The sequence below is a fragment of the Hypanus sabinus genome, chromosome 12 (assembly GCF_030144855.1).
Source record: "Hypanus sabinus isolate sHypSab1 chromosome 12, sHypSab1.hap1, whole genome shotgun sequence".
Classification (NCBI taxonomy): domain Eukaryota; kingdom Metazoa; phylum Chordata; class Chondrichthyes; order Myliobatiformes; family Dasyatidae; genus Hypanus; species Hypanus sabinus.
In genome coordinates this window covers 108081736-108096938 of record NC_082717.1, presented here as the reverse complement: position 1 = coordinate 108096938, position 15203 = coordinate 108081736, and the positions used below count along the sequence as shown (strand labels likewise).

Here is a 15203-nt window from a genome sequence, read left to right as displayed (position 1 = left end):
TTGGCCATCTGTGACATATCCTCTAGCCACACACTTAATGCTTTCTCAGTCTTTGCAAGCACGTTATCACAAACCAGAGAGAGCTTTTTTGCCATTGTAGGGGCAGCACCAACACTTCCACGAATTGCAGCTTCTTTCTGCTTTATTGTGCGAATGCTCGATCCATTCTTACCGACCTCACGGCCCACTTCGGCAAGCGACATGCCACTTTTCAAAAGATCTAATATTTCTACTTTCTCAGCGAGAGACAGCACTTTAGCTTTTACTCTTAGCCTTTGAGGAATTGCTTTGGCCACGTAAGTGCTTTTTAAGAGCCATTTTTCACAGGAACAAGGTAGCGAATGAACGAGATGCGAGGCGAGCAATACTCGAGCAACGAGTGCTTGAAGAGCACTTCCGGGTTTTCTTGATTCGCGGTTGGTTGAATTTGCGCATGCAGAACTCACGGATAAGGAGGGCCGACTGTACACAGACAGATGGAGACACACACACACCTGTTGTATTCACACTGTTACCCAGCATGGGAGAAGGCCTTGCAGCCCATCTTGTCCATGCCAACCTCAGTCAGCGCTGGGCCAGCATCCCTCTCAGAGTCAGGATTATGATCACTGTCTGATATGAAGTGAGATTTGTTGTCTGGTGACAGCTGGCATACTGGACGTTAAAAAGTACTATCAGTCACAAAACCGATTAGAGCAAACGAGGGGTAATAAACAGCCTCTGCCAGTCCATTCAGAAACCTTCTGACAGAGGAGTCGAAGCTGCTGCTCATTTGCTAAGTATGGATCTTCATCAGAAACAGGCTTAATGTCACTGACATCATCTCTTGTAATCTGTTGCGGCAGCTCTACAGTGCAATGCGTAAAAAGACTATCAATTTCAATAAGAAATGTACAGCAAGTGCAGAAGTCTTAAGAACGTGTATATATAGCTAGTGTGCCTAAGACTTTCGGACAGTACTGTAGTAATTTTATGTATTGCACTGTACTGCTGCCACAAAAAAATCAAATTTCATGACATATGTAAGTGATGATAAACCTGGTTTTGATGTGTGTGTCTATTGTGGACTGAGAGTGGGAAGGGGGCAGGGAGAGGGAAATCATGGTTGGGAAAAGGGGGAGAGAGGAGGGTGCGGGAAGCACCAGAGAGACATTCTGTACTGATAATGAACCAATTGTTTTGGAATCAAATGACTTTGCCTGGCCTCTCTGGGGCTGTCTGCCACACTCCTCCCTTGGCATTCACAGCGTCCTTTGCTCCAGCCAGATTTACAAACTCGTTCTCCACTCCAAGTTGACAAGTACCGAACTGTCTACAGAACACCCTAACTATATATATGTGCCTAAGGTTTTTGCACAGCGCTGTGTACATTAATTAAATAGAGAACAAAAATAGTGTTCATAGACAGTTTAGAAATCTGACAGTGGTGAGGAAGAAGTTCTTCCTGAAACGTTGAGTGTGTGTCTTCAGGTTCCTGTACCTCCTCCCTGATGGTGGTGATGAGGGGAGGGCATGTCCTGAGGGATGGGGCCCGTACGTGTATTTGAAACCTCTGCCACCTGGTCCCACACACCGACTAATGCTGCCCCCATCTCCCCTTTGACCCTGCAGAATCCCGTTCCGCACGATCGTGGTCAGCCTACTGTCCCACCAGGTGCTGCTGCAGAACCTGTACGACGTGCTGCTGGAGGAGTTCGTCAAGGGTCCCACGCCCAGCGGCGACGCGCCGGACCGGGCCGTCGGCCTGGGGGAGGGCCGGCCGGCCGGCTTCCTGCGGTACATCTCCATGCAGAACCTGGCCGTCATCTTCGACCTGCTGCTGGACTCGTACCGGACGGCACGCGAGTTCGACACCCGGCCCGGCCTCAAGTACCTGCTGATGAAGGTGTCGGGCGTGGGCGGCGCCGCCAACCTCTACCGCCAGTCGGCCATGAGCTTCAGCATCTACTTCCAGGCGCTGATCTGCGCCATCCTCACCAACCAGGAGCACATCTCGGCCGAGCAGGTCAAGAAGATCCTGTGCGAGCAACAGCAGGAGGAGGAGGAGGAGGGCGAGCTGAGCTCGGACTCGTCCCAGCAGTGCTCGTCCGAGGACGAGGACATCTTCGAGGAGACGGCGCAGGTCAGCCCGCCGCGGGGCAAAGAGAAGCGGCAGTGGCGAGCCAGGATGCCGTCCCTCAGCATCCAGCCGTGCAGCAATGCCGACTGGGCCTGGCTGGTGCGGCGGCTGCACAAGCTGTGCCTGGAGGTCTGCAACCACTACATCCAGCTGCACCTCGACCTGCAGACCGGCGCCGACGAGCCGCCGCCGCCACAGCCGCCGCTGGCCGGCAGGGGCGACCAGCTCTTCTTCCTGCCCGCCTGCCCTTCCGAGGGCTCCAGCCCGTCCACCACCTGCGCCTCGGTCAGGGAGACGCCGTCCGACGAGGGAGCCGCCACCGCCACCGCCGCCGGCCGCGCCCGCACGGCCGCCCCCAGCCCCGCCTCGCCGCCGCCAGGGGGGAAGCCGCGCGGCGGGGAGGGCTGGCGGTCGGACCGGCGGGCCAGCGGCGGGAGGAGCGAGGACAGCGACCCGCGCGGCGGGGAGGGCGGCCGGCCGGCTGGGAAGGAGGAGGACGGCGCGGAGGCCGACCCTCCTGCGGAGCCGGCGCCCGGCAGCCCGGCCCCTGCCGGTGCCGACGCGGAGCCGGGCCGGAGGAAGGAGTGGTGGGAGAGCGCTGGAAGCAGGATCTACACCATCGCCGCCGACCGCACCATCGGTAAGCTGGTGCTGGAGTACAAGAGGCGCAAGCAGCAGAACAGCAACCAGGGCAAGGGGGAGGTGGCGGCGGGCAGCCGCGGCCCCGAGTCGCCCCTGCAGCGGCCTCAGCAGCTGGTCGAGCACAGCCGCATGCGGCACTCGTTCAGCGCCGGCGCCGAGCTGCTCCGCCAGGACAGGAGGTCTCGCTCGGGCTCCACCGCCAGCTGCCACAACGTCTCCGTGCGCGACACCGAGGGGCAGATGCAGGTAAGGGTCATGTGGCAGGCCGTTCGGCCCGGCCAGTCAGTGCTAGCACCTGTCTAATGGCCACCCGGTTAATGCTGACAAAGTGCAGACTGCTGGAGGAACTCCAGACAAGAGCACAGGAACTAAAGGAAACCCCTGTAAAGCGATAGGAGAGGGAGAAATGTTAACCTTAAGAGGCATGTATTTAAGGTGAGATGGGGGAAATTTAAAAGAAATGGGTGAGGTAAAATTTATATATACTCTGTATATATAACGACTGAGAGTGGTGATTGCCTAAATAGTGGACGTGGAGAGGATGTTTCCTATAGTGGGGGAGTCTAGGATCAGAGAGCACAGATAGAGTGGATGTGGAGAGGATGTTTCCTATAGTGGGGGAGTCTAGGATCAGAGAGCACAGATAGAGTGGATGTGGAGAGGATGTTTCCTATAGTGGGGGAGTCTGGGATCAGAGGGCACAGATAGAGAGGATGTGGAGAGGATGTTTCCTATAGTGGGGGAGTCTAGGACCAGAGGACACAGATAGAGTGGATGTGGAGAGAATGTTTCCTGTAGTGGTGGAGTCTAGGACCAGAGGGCACAGATAGAATGGATGTGGAGAGAATGTTTCCTGTAGTGGTGGAGTCTAGGACCAGAGGGCACAGATAGAATGGATGTGGAGAGGATGTTTCCTATAGTGGGGGAGTCTAGGACCAGAGGGCACAGATAGAGTGGATGTGGAGAGGATGTTTCCTATAGTGGGGGAGTCTAGGACAAGAGGATACAGATAGAGTGGATGTGGAGAGGATGTTTCCTATAGTGGGGGAGTCTAGGACCAGAGGACACAGATAGAGTGGATGTGGAGAGAATGTTTCCTGTAGTGGTGGAGTCTAGGACCAGAGGGCACAGATAGAATGGATGTGGAGAGGATGTTTCCTATAGTGGGGGAGTCTAGGACCAGAGGACACAGATAGAGTGGATGTGCAGAGGATGTTTCCTATAGTGGGGGAGTCTAGGACCAGAGGACACAGATAGAGTGGATGTGGAGAGGATGTGTCCTATAGTGGGGGAATCTAGGACCAGAGGACACAGATAGAGTGGATGCGGAGAGGATGTTTCCTATACTGGGGGAGTCTAGGACCAGAGGACACAGATAGAGTGGATGTGGAGAGGATGTTTCCTGTAGTGGGTGAGTCTAGGACCAGAGGACACAGATAGAGTGGATGTGCAGAGGATGTTTCCTATAGTGGGGGAGCCTAGGACCAGAGGACACAGATAGAGTGGATGTGGAGAGGATGTGTCCTATAGTGGGGGAGTCTGGGACCAGAGGACACAGATAGAGTGGATGTGGAGAGGATGTTTCCTATAGTGGGGGAGTCTGGGACCAGAGGACACAGATAGAGTGGATGTGGAGAGGATGTTTCCTATAGTGGGGGAGTCTAGGACCAGAGGACACAGATAGAGTGGATGTGGAGAGAATGTTTCCTGTAGTGGTGGAGTCTAGGACTAGAGGGCACAGATAGAATGGATGTGGAGAGGATGTTTCCTATAGTGGGGGAGTCTAGGACCAGAGGACACAGATAGAGTGGATGTGGAGAGGATGTGTCCTATAGTGGGGGAATCTAGGACCAGAGGACACAGATAGAGTGGATGCGGAGAGGATGTTTCCTATACTGGGGGAGTCTAGGACCAGAGGACACAGATAGAGTGGATGTGGAGAGGATGTTTCCTGTAGTGGGTGAGTCTAGGACCAGAGGACACAGATAGAGTGGATGTGCAGAGGATGTTTCCTATAGTGGGGGAGCCTAGGACCAGAGGACACAGATAGAGTGGATGTGGAGAGGATGTGTCCTATAGTGGGGGAGTCTGGGACCAGAGGACACAGATAGAGTGGATGTGGAGAGGATGTTTCCTATAGTGGGGGAGTCTGGGACCAGAGGACACAGATAGAGTGGATGTGGAGAGGATGTTTCCTATAGTGGGGGAGCCTAGGACCAGAGGTCACAGATAGAGTGGATGTGGAGAGGATGTTTCCTATAGTGGGGGAATCTAGGACCAGAGGACACAGATAGAGTAGATGTGGAGAGGATGTTTCCTATGGTGGGAGAGCCTAGCACCAGAGGGCACAGCCTCAGAATATAAGGACATCCATTTAGCACAGAGATAAGGAAGGATTTCTTCAGCCAGAAGGTGGTGAATCTGTGGAATTCATTGCCACAGACGACTGTTGAGGTCAAGTCATTGGGTATATTTAAAGTGGAGTTTGATAGATTCTTGATTAGTCGGGGCAGCAAAGGCTATGGGGAGAAGGGGGTTACGAGGGATAATAAATCAGCCATGATTGAATGACAGTGCAGACTAGATAGGCCGAATGGCCTAATTCTGCTCCTGTGTGTTATGGCCTTGTTGCTATCCCGCCCCCCCCCACCACCCCACCACCCAACTCATCTGAAGGTGCTGGAAGTAGTCGCCAGCACACGGCTCTTGTGGGCTGACTGATCGTGAGCCCGTCTGGGAATTTACTCGTCTGTTTTGACAGAATATTTACTGATAGCACTGCCACAGTGAAGGCGGAGTGAGTCATGTGATTTAATCGCAAGCAGGCTTTTGTACAACCAGTAGTCTGGTGGGTAGTGCAGGCGATCTGGGTTCAATTCCTGGAAGGAGTTCATACGTTCTCCCCGTGACCACGTGGATTTCCTCCGGGTGCTCCAGTTTCCTCCCACAGTCCAAAGGTTATTTGGTCACTGTCAGTTGTCCCGCAACTAGGCTGGGATTAAATTGGGGGGCTGCCGGTCAGTTTGGCTCACAGGACCAGAGGGGTCTGTTTCATGTTGTGTATATCACCTTGAGATTCATTTTCTTGCAGGCAAATCAAGAAATAGAATAGAATTTATGGGAAAACTTGACATAAAATTTTTAAAAAAGTGCAAAAGCAAGGGAGAAATGAGAAATTATTTGAGGAGCGGAAGAGATAGAAATTAAGCAACTGTTGCCAGAAAAGGCAGGGTCCCTATCCAGAAGCTACAGGTGCCAGTCAGGTTATGCTAGGGATCCACTCCTGAGAGCTCAATAAATCAAAACTCCACCGCCCAGCAATGATTTAAATAAGAACATAGGCAATGTGCTAGTAAGCCATGGAACTTAGCTCAGTGGTTTAGAAATTGACACGAACCAAGTTCCCACACAGCAGAAGATTTCTGCAGCCCACGGCAGCTGGAAAATCCTCCTCACCTGTCTCTCAAGTTCTCATCCACGTGTGTGAGCTGTACGCGAGTTGGGTGCTGGTAACCTGGGGCGTGGGTTGGTAGGTTAATTGGCCGCTGTGACATTGTCCCTGGTGTGTGTGGTGAGCAGTAAAACTGGCAGGAAGATGGTAGAGAACTTGGTGACAGGTAAACTACTGCAGAATGGAATTGCTCTCAAAATCAGGTTTAATATCACTGGTGCATGTTGTGAAATTTGTTTTGCGGCAGCAATACAGTGCATTAAATAATAAAAACTAAATTACAGTAAGAAATATATATAAAATTATATTAAATAAATAGTGCAAAAACAATTCGGGTAGTTCCTTGGCCCTTCTGAGATGTGATGGCAGAGGGTAAGAAGCTGTTCCTGAAATATTGAGTGCATCTTCAGCCCCCTGTACCTCCTTCCTGGTTGTAACAATGAGGAGTGGTGTGTCCTGGGCGATGGGGGTTCTTAGTGACGGGTGACGCCCTCTTGACGTATTGCCTTTTGAAGACAACATGGACTTGTTCAGTCCCTTATGTCCTATCAAGCTAACATGCACCTATCTACAGATGGCAAAGAGAGTGCAGCTAAGGCCGTGGTTGGATCACCCCCCCCCCCCCCATGCATTTTCAGGCCCCAGAACAGACTTAAAGAGCCAAATAATCTGCTCCTCCTCCCTTTTGCTGTTTTGATGACTCTGCTGTTGCCTGTCATAAGACATAGGAACAGAGACAGGCCATTTGGCCCATCGAATCTGCCTCGTCATTCTATCATGGTTGATTTATTATCTCTCAACCCCATTCTTCTGCCTTCTCCCTGTATTCTTTGATGCCTTAGCTAATCGAGAGTCTATCAACCTCTGCTTTAAATAAATCCAGTCACTTGGCCTTCACAGCACCTGTGGCAGTGGATTCTGCAGATTTGCCATTCTCTGGCTAAAGAAATTCCTCCTCATCTTTGTTCTAAATGGACGTCCCTCTATTCTGATGCTGTACCCTCGGGTTCTAGACTCCCCCACTATAGAAAACATCCTCTCCACTTCCACTCTGTCTAGGCCTTTTAATATTCATTACATTTCATTGAGATCCTCTGTCATTCTTCCAAACTCCAGCAAGTACAGGCCCAGAGCCATCAAACGCTCTTCACACATTAACCCTTTCATTCCTGGGATTATTCCTGTATGCAGGTTTCCCCTGCTATCCAAAAGTAGGGCGTTCCTATGAAACCGTTTGTAAGCCGAAATGGTGTAAAGTGAAAAGGCAATTACCAGTAATTTATATGGGAAAAATTTTTGAGTGTTCCCAGACCCAAAAAAATAACCTACCAAATCATACCAAATAACACATAAAACCTAAAATAACAGTAACATATAGTAAAAGCAGGGATGATACGATAATCACACAGCCTATATAAAGTAGAAATAACATATGTACAGTGTAGTTTCACTTACCAGAATCGGGAAGATTTAGCCAAAACAGATTTGTAGAAAAAAATTGGCATGTACACACATGTGCATACACCTGCCCATGCAGGGCTTTAAGGTCACGGGGTAAACGCAAGTTTAAAGCGGGCGCCTTTATTCGTAAAAGGGAAGATCCTCTTCGGATTTCTTTTGGTTAGTGAAAACAGATACTAATGTTGGTCTTTTGTAAGAGTGAAGTGGCGTAAAGTGGGGGGCACCTGCACCTCCTCTGGATCCTCCCCAATGCTAGCACATTTCTTCTTGGGTAGGGGGCCCAGAACTGCTTCCAGTACTGCAAATGTGGCCTGACCAATGTCTTATAAAACCTAAACGTGACTTGTACTATTTACAAGTGCAATCTAAGGGCAGCTGCTGGAGGAACTCAGCAGGTCAGGCAGCATCTGTGGAGCAGAATAAACATTCAACCTTTCAGACTGATGATGAAGGGTCTCAGCCTGAAACGTCGACTGTTTATTCCCCTCCATAGATGCTGCCTGACCTGCTGAGTTCCTCCCAATACGCTGTGTGTGTTTCTCTGGATTTACAGTGTCTACGGAATCGCTTGTGTTTGCAATCAAAGTCAAGTTGTCTGACTAAAGCGTCTTTTCTAGGCTTGGACCAACATGATACTCACCATCCTCAACCAGATCCAGCTCCTGCCAGATCAAACCTTCACAGCCCTGCAACCGTCAGTGTACCCAAGTATCAGCCAGCTCACCTGCCACGTGACCGATGTGCGAGTGCGCCAGGCCGTACGCGAGTGGCTGGGTAGAGTGGGGAGAGTTTACGACATCATCGTGTAACGCAGCAGGGAAGGACAGGAATCTGTATACATGAAGCACAGTGGTTCTGTTTCGGTGTGTTGGCCCAGTGACCACCTTTCTCAATCACATCTGGGGGTAGCCTCCCAGTCAGAGCTCACTACTCTCCATCCATTACTGCTGGCCATCAGCTTACTCCTTGTTGGAGTCATTTAAACCAAGATGCCAAAGGAATTGTACTGAGGAGTTGTATTCTGCAGTCTAAATGAACCGTCTGTTTCTGAGACCAATTGGGAGCATTTCATGTCCGACAGTTCAATAGAACATTGAAATGTACAGCACGGTACCAGCTTCTCATGGTGGAGCAACTCAGCAGGTCAGGCAGCATCCATGAAGAGAAATAAAGAGTCAACGTTTTGGGCCGACTCCCTTCATTGGGCAGTGCTGTTTAATGGACCCGTCCAATGGGGATCTCAGAACGCAAAGTGAGGTCCTGATTAATCAACCCTTCATTAATCAAGTCTCTGGATGCATTCAAGAGAGAGTTAGATAGAGCTCTTATAGATAGCGGGGTCAAGGGATATGGGGAGAGGGCAGGAACGGGGTACTGATTGTGTATGATCAGCCATGATCACAGTGAATGGCGGTGCTGACTAGAAGGGCCGAATGGCCTACTCCTGCACCTACTGTCTATTGTCTACAGTCCTGATGAACATCAACTCTTTATTCCCCTCCATAGATGCTGCCTGACCTGCTGAATTCCACCAGTATTTTATGTGTGTTCTCTAGATTTCCAGCACCTGTAGAATTGTGTTGCAACAACATTTTTTTCTACTCCAGGGCCAATCTGACACTTCTGTCCCACATAGCCCTCTATTTCTCTATCATCCATGTGCCTATCTATAAGTCTTTTAAATGTCCCTCATGTATCCATCTCTATCACCAACCCTGACAGGACATTCCACGCACCCTCCATACTCTCCTCCAAGCACCTCAAAATTATAAACACAAGAGAGTCTGCAGATGCTAGAAATCAAAGCAACACACACAAAATGCTGGAGGAACTCAGCAGGCCAGGCAGCGTCTGGAAAAGAGTACAGTCGACGTTTCAGGCTGAGATCATTCTTCAGGACAGCCAGAGACAGACAGACAGACTTTATTGATCCCGAGGGAAATTGGGTTTCGTTACAGCCGCACCAACCAAGAATAGTGTAGAAATATAGCAATCTAAAACCATAAATAATTAAATAATAATAAGTTAATCATGCCAAGTGGAAATAAGTCCAGGACCAGCCTATTGGCTCAGGGTGTCTGACACTCCGAGGGAGGAGTTGTAAAGTTTGATGGCCACAGGTAGGAATGACTTACTATGACGCTCAGTGTTACATCTCGGCGGAATGAGTCTCTGGCTGAATGTACTCCTGCGCCTAACCAGTACGTTATGGAGTGGATGGGAGTCATTGTCCAAGATGGCATGCAACTTGGACAGCATCCTCTTTTCAGATACCACCGTCAGAGAGTCCAGTTCCACCCCCACAACATCACTGGCCTTACAAATGAGTGTGTTGATTCTGTTGGTGTCTGCTACCCTCAGCCTGCTGCCCCAGCACACAACAGCAAACATGATAGCACTGAGGGAGAAGATGTCAGAATAGAAAGGTGAGGGGTGGGTTAGGTGGTTAATTGGAAAGTGATAGGTAAAGCCAGGTGGGTGGGAAATATCAAGGGGTGGAGAAGAAGGAATCTGGAGAGGAGAATGGATCATAGGAGAAAGGGGAGGAGGAGAGGACCCAGAGGGAAATAATAGACATCATAATAGGGGAGGATTATCACTTGGGCTGCTTGCAAGGGTAAGTGCTGGGAGGAGATTTTAGAGGAGGGGCAAATGGACAAGGAAATTGCAGAGATATGCCTCCTCTTGTTAGTCATTTCCACCCTGGGTAAAAGTCTCTAGCTGTTCACTCTATTAATGCCTCTTATTATCTTGTACCCCTTCACCAAGTCAACTCTCATCCTCCTTCACTCTAAAGAGAAGGCACTGGCCCCCTGCCGTCACCATACCGTGACATTCTGTTTGCCACCCAGGTCGGGTTGGAAGCAGGGTAGACGAGTGATGAGGCTTGTCTCGGGTCTCCCGCCTGAGTAGGGTCAAAGCCACAGATCACACTTCCGTTTTGGAAGTTCCACCCACAGAAGCAACTCCTTTTGCCTGGGCGGAGTGCTGAAGCTGGCCCTTCCCCCTTCGTGCATCCTTCCTGTCAGAGTCGCTGTGCGACCATGCTCTTCCTGAAAGGCAAAGTCTAAGCACTTGTGCTCCCGTTGCCCTGGAGGTGCCTGCTCCAAGTATCGGTTGCTGTGCGTTTGTCGCACTTGATGCCATCTTCCACTTGGCAGTTATAGGCCCTTCTGGGTGAAATGTTGAAGGGGACCATGAGGGGAAACCTCTTCTCCCAGAGGGTGGTGAGAGTGTGGAACGAGCTGCCAGTGCAGGTGGTGCATGTGAGCTCGATTTCAATGCTTAAGAGAAGTTTAGATAAGTATAAGGCTGGGAGGGGTATGGAGGGCTATGGTCGATGAGAGTAACAGTTCAGTGCAGACTAGATGGGCTGAAGGGCCCGTTACTTTGCTGTAGTGTTCTGTGACTCTTTAACTGTTCAGTCTGTCCCTGATCCCTCTGTCCACCACCCCCCCCCCCCATATGTCCAATCCACCATCTCTGAACTTTTGGACAGTGAGGACCTTTCAAACGTCTTTGGAGGATGTGTGGAAATCTTAGGATACCTTAGCCACTCAACTTCTCCGTACACGCTCTCTTCTATATCTACTGATTCCAACTAGTTCTAGGTGAACAACTGGTCATTGGTCTTGGGGGGGAAGGCTGAGCGAGCTAGGGCTTTTCTCTTTGGACCCAAGGATGACTCAGTAGAGGTTTAAAAGATAAGAGGAACATAGATCGAATGGATAGTAGAGACCTTTCCCCCAGGCAGAAATGCTAATGAGGGGGCATAATTTTGATAAGATTGGAGGAAAGTATAGGGGTAAGTCAGAGGTAGGTTTTATAAAGAGTGGTGAGTGCTTGGAGCACATTGGCGGGGATGGTGATAGAGACAGATACACTCGGGATGTTTAAGAGACTCTTAAATAGAAAAATGGAGGGCTGTGTGGGAGGAAAGGGTCAGATTGATCTTAGAGTAGGTTAAAAGGTTAGTACAATGTTGTGGGCCGAAGGGCCTTACTGAGCTGTAATGTTCCATATTTAGCTCTTTCGTAGAGTTTACAGCAAAGGCGAGGAAAGAACGGTCTGAGAGGCTAAATGGCCTCAATCTCAAACGGTGCTTGGGAAGCTGACTCCTCGTTTCCTGCCATCTTCACCTCGAAATAGATAGCCGGCCCTCTATCATCACTGGGTTTAAATCCTGGAGCTCCCTCCCCACGCAACAGCCTGGGGTGGGCAGCACCTGAAGGGCAGTGCTTCACTGGTCCTGATGAATGAAAGGTCTCGGCCCGAAATGCTGACTGTCTATTCCTCTCCGTAGATGCTGCCTGACCCGCTGAGTTCTTCCAGTGATTTGTGTGCGTTGCTACAGTGTTTCAGGGAGCCAGCTCACCCACTCCTTACTCAGGAACAATTAAGATTGGGCACTGAACACTGGCCCTGCCCATGATGTCCACATTAAATTAACAATAATATTCAGACTACCCCTTGACATTGTTCCCATCAGAGAAGACTTCTCTTTATCTTCCTTGCTATTGGTCACACCAAACAAGACTTGTCCCATCTTCACCTACAGTGGAAATTCCACACTTATTCCTCCCCGGCCTCTCTCACTTTCCAACGTGAATTCAGCCCCAGGTGAAACTGTGAGAACCTGTTGTAAGAAAGGCCTGTGGCGACAGCAAACCGTAATGTCCTATCTACATACTTAGTGACGCCAAAGAGTAGAAAAGTCACATTTGTATGCAATGTCTTTTGTTGTTTCTCTAAAATGTGGCTTTCTTTTAGCTCATTAACGTGTGTGTGCCATGACTAGCAACAAGCTTGTCATTCGTATTTAACTCCTGTAAGATGCCAGAACTCTCCCACACATCGAGACCAGTACCGATGCACTTTTCTCCAAGTATGTAGCTGAAACCGTCAGGCCACCAAGATTCTGTGCACCATCTTACCGATCACTCCTCCAATCAGATGCAGCAGAACTAACAAATGCCAGAGGTCATGAGTACATATCCCACCAATAGGTGTCTGACATCCTGACAGGTACATCTGAAGGATGAAATGTTTGACCAAAATTCCGGGGGAGAAAAAGATCTTGTTTTCAAAGCAAATCGGGAGTTCACTCTGTAATCCTGCCAAATCTGGATTTATCAGTTAACATCAGCAAGATTATCTGGTCATTGTCGCTGTTTGTGGGAGTGTGCTATGCACAACTTAGTGCCGTGCTTTGAAAGCTTCAGATTAACTTGGTTGGGTGGGAAAAATCCGGGAAATTGTGAAATGCAAGTCTGTTTATTTCGACTGGATTTAGTGTCACCAGTGTTATGGGCACCTCTAAAGCAGTCTCCAGAAACAAACGTCAGAATGATTGTCCTCTGGCAGTGTACCCTACTTAGCATTTGAGATTGCAGCTTTGGGAAATGATGTTAAAGCAGTTCTATCAAATACCTGCGGTGGTACATTCTACACTGACTGTACACCACTGATAGAGGACTAAATGTACCTGCCTCTGCGCATCAAGAGCAGATGATTAGCCTCTCTTGCCTGTGTGAGTGTTATTTGCTGTTTGTATCCTGAATAGTGTGTAGACCTTACTGCCTGCCGGCGTAGCCTACTGCTCAGCTGCCAACTCAACACTAGACGATTATGAGTGAGTTCTTCCAATTCTGAACAGAAAGTCATTGATGAAGCAACCGAAATGATTGGGCTTAGAGCACCACCTTGAGTACATAGAATATTACAACAGCACTCTGGCCCTTCGGCCCATACCGTTGTGCCAACCTTTTAACCTGCTGTAACCCTTTGCCCCCACATGGTTTTCCATTTTTCCTGCATCCGTGGGCTCACCTAAGACTCTCTCAAATGTCCCTGATTTATCTGTTTCTACCACCACCCCAATGACATGTTCCACTGTCTCTCTAGGTTTTCATTTAGAACCAAAACACCCTAGCAGGCCCAATTACACCCATGTGACCAATTAACCTACTAACCCATGCGCCTTTGGAATGTGGGAGGAAACCAGAGCACCCAGAGGAAACCCACGCGGTTGGGGAGAACGTACAAACTCCCCACAGACAACGGAGTAAGTCCTGCAGTTTCATCCTGAGGCTGAGGTCATAGACCTCTGACCACTACAACCATCTTCCTTTGCAAGACAGACAGCTCCAGTGGCTCTTTACGCAGGTAAATTGAATGTAGTGTAATAATTCCATGCAAATTTGCACTTCAAAATTCCTTAGAACACTACAGCGCAGGAACCAGCTAAAAGGCAAATCAGAAACCCCCAAACACTAATTCCTCCTACCTACACCATGTCCATATGCCCCCATCTTCCTCATATTCATGTGCCTATCTACACGCCTCTTAAAAGCCTCTAATGTATTTGCCTCTACCACTATACCAGCCAGCACATTCCAGGCATCTACCACTCTCTGAGTAAAAAACTTGCCCCTCACATCCTCTTTGACCCTACCCCCTCTCAACTTCAATGCACACCCTCAGGTATTAGACATTTCAACCCTGGGAAACAGATACTCCCTGTCTCCTCTATCTCTGCCTCTCATAATCTTATAAACCTCTATCAGATCTCCCCTCAGCCTCTCCACTCCAGCCTCTCGTGATAGCACATGCCTTCAAATGGTATGTTTGAGGCTGCTCACCACCACAGTACTTCAAACTGGTGACAGTCAGACTTCACTCCGTGAAACAGTTACTGTGCAGCCTCGTTTACTCTTCTCGTGGTCACCATGAAATGACTCCTTCACTTTTAATTTATGAAGTATTTGTGCTTTCTGGGCGTTTCAGTTGACGTTCGGCTTCTTGGCACTTTTCTGCTAGTGTTGCTTGATTTCTGTAAAGGAAACCTGGTCTGTGTGTATATTTTTGCTCTGCCAATAGTGGTCTGATTAGACCACCCAACTGTCAAAGTTACATTTTGAAAAGCTTTTGTGAAATAAATTATATTTATGTTGCTTTATTGTTGAATAAAATGCAGGTGCACAACTGGGTTCCGAGTTCTCTCTCGGTTTTATTTTTCTGCATGTATCTGCTACTGAGTCCTCCAAACCAAACTACTCCAACAGATTTCTCACTGTTCCGCTCTCCGTACACAGACCCACTGCAAACTGGTGCCATTTCTCTAATGCGCGTTCAGACTTGTTCATTTATCTCCCTGGTTAACTGATTATTAAGATTTGTGTTTCAATTTCCAAAGTCCAGCTCCTCCATACCATCGCCACAAGGCTGTGTGTTTAGCTGTACTCGCTTTGTAGCTACGACTGTGAGGCTAAGCACAGCTCCAGTGTCGTATTCAAGTTTGCTGACCACACCGGTTGTCAAAGTGGGCTGAAACGCTTGAATGTCTAGGCATTAAGAAAGACAATGTGGAAAGGTATTAAGTTAGGTAAGTCACTAGGACCGGATGAGATATACCCCAGACTACTGTGGGAGGCAAGGGAGGAGATTGCTGAGCCTCTGGCAATGATCTTTGCATCATCAATAGGGATGGGAGAAGTATCAGAGGATCAGAAGGTTACAAATGTTGTTCCC

At 49.2% G+C, this 15203-nt stretch overlaps 1 protein-coding gene across 5 annotated transcripts in view; it reads left to right on the top strand.

Moving 5' to 3' along the window:
• Window positions 1–14661, top strand: part of arfgef3 (ARFGEF family member 3) — a 650801-nt gene extending 636140 nt beyond the window's left edge. For all 5 annotated transcript variants that reach the window (XM_059986710.1, XM_059986711.1, XM_059986709.1 and 2 more), the window contains 2 exons: window positions 1612–3007; window positions 8291–14661. In XM_059986710.1, coding sequence (XP_059842693.1) covers window positions 1612–3007; window positions 8291–8482 — 1588 coding nt within the window. In that variant the 3' untranslated portion in view covers window positions 8483–14661. The remainder of the gene's footprint in view (window positions 1–1611; window positions 3008–8290) is intronic.
• The last annotated feature ends 542 nt before the right edge of the window (window positions 14662–15203 follow it).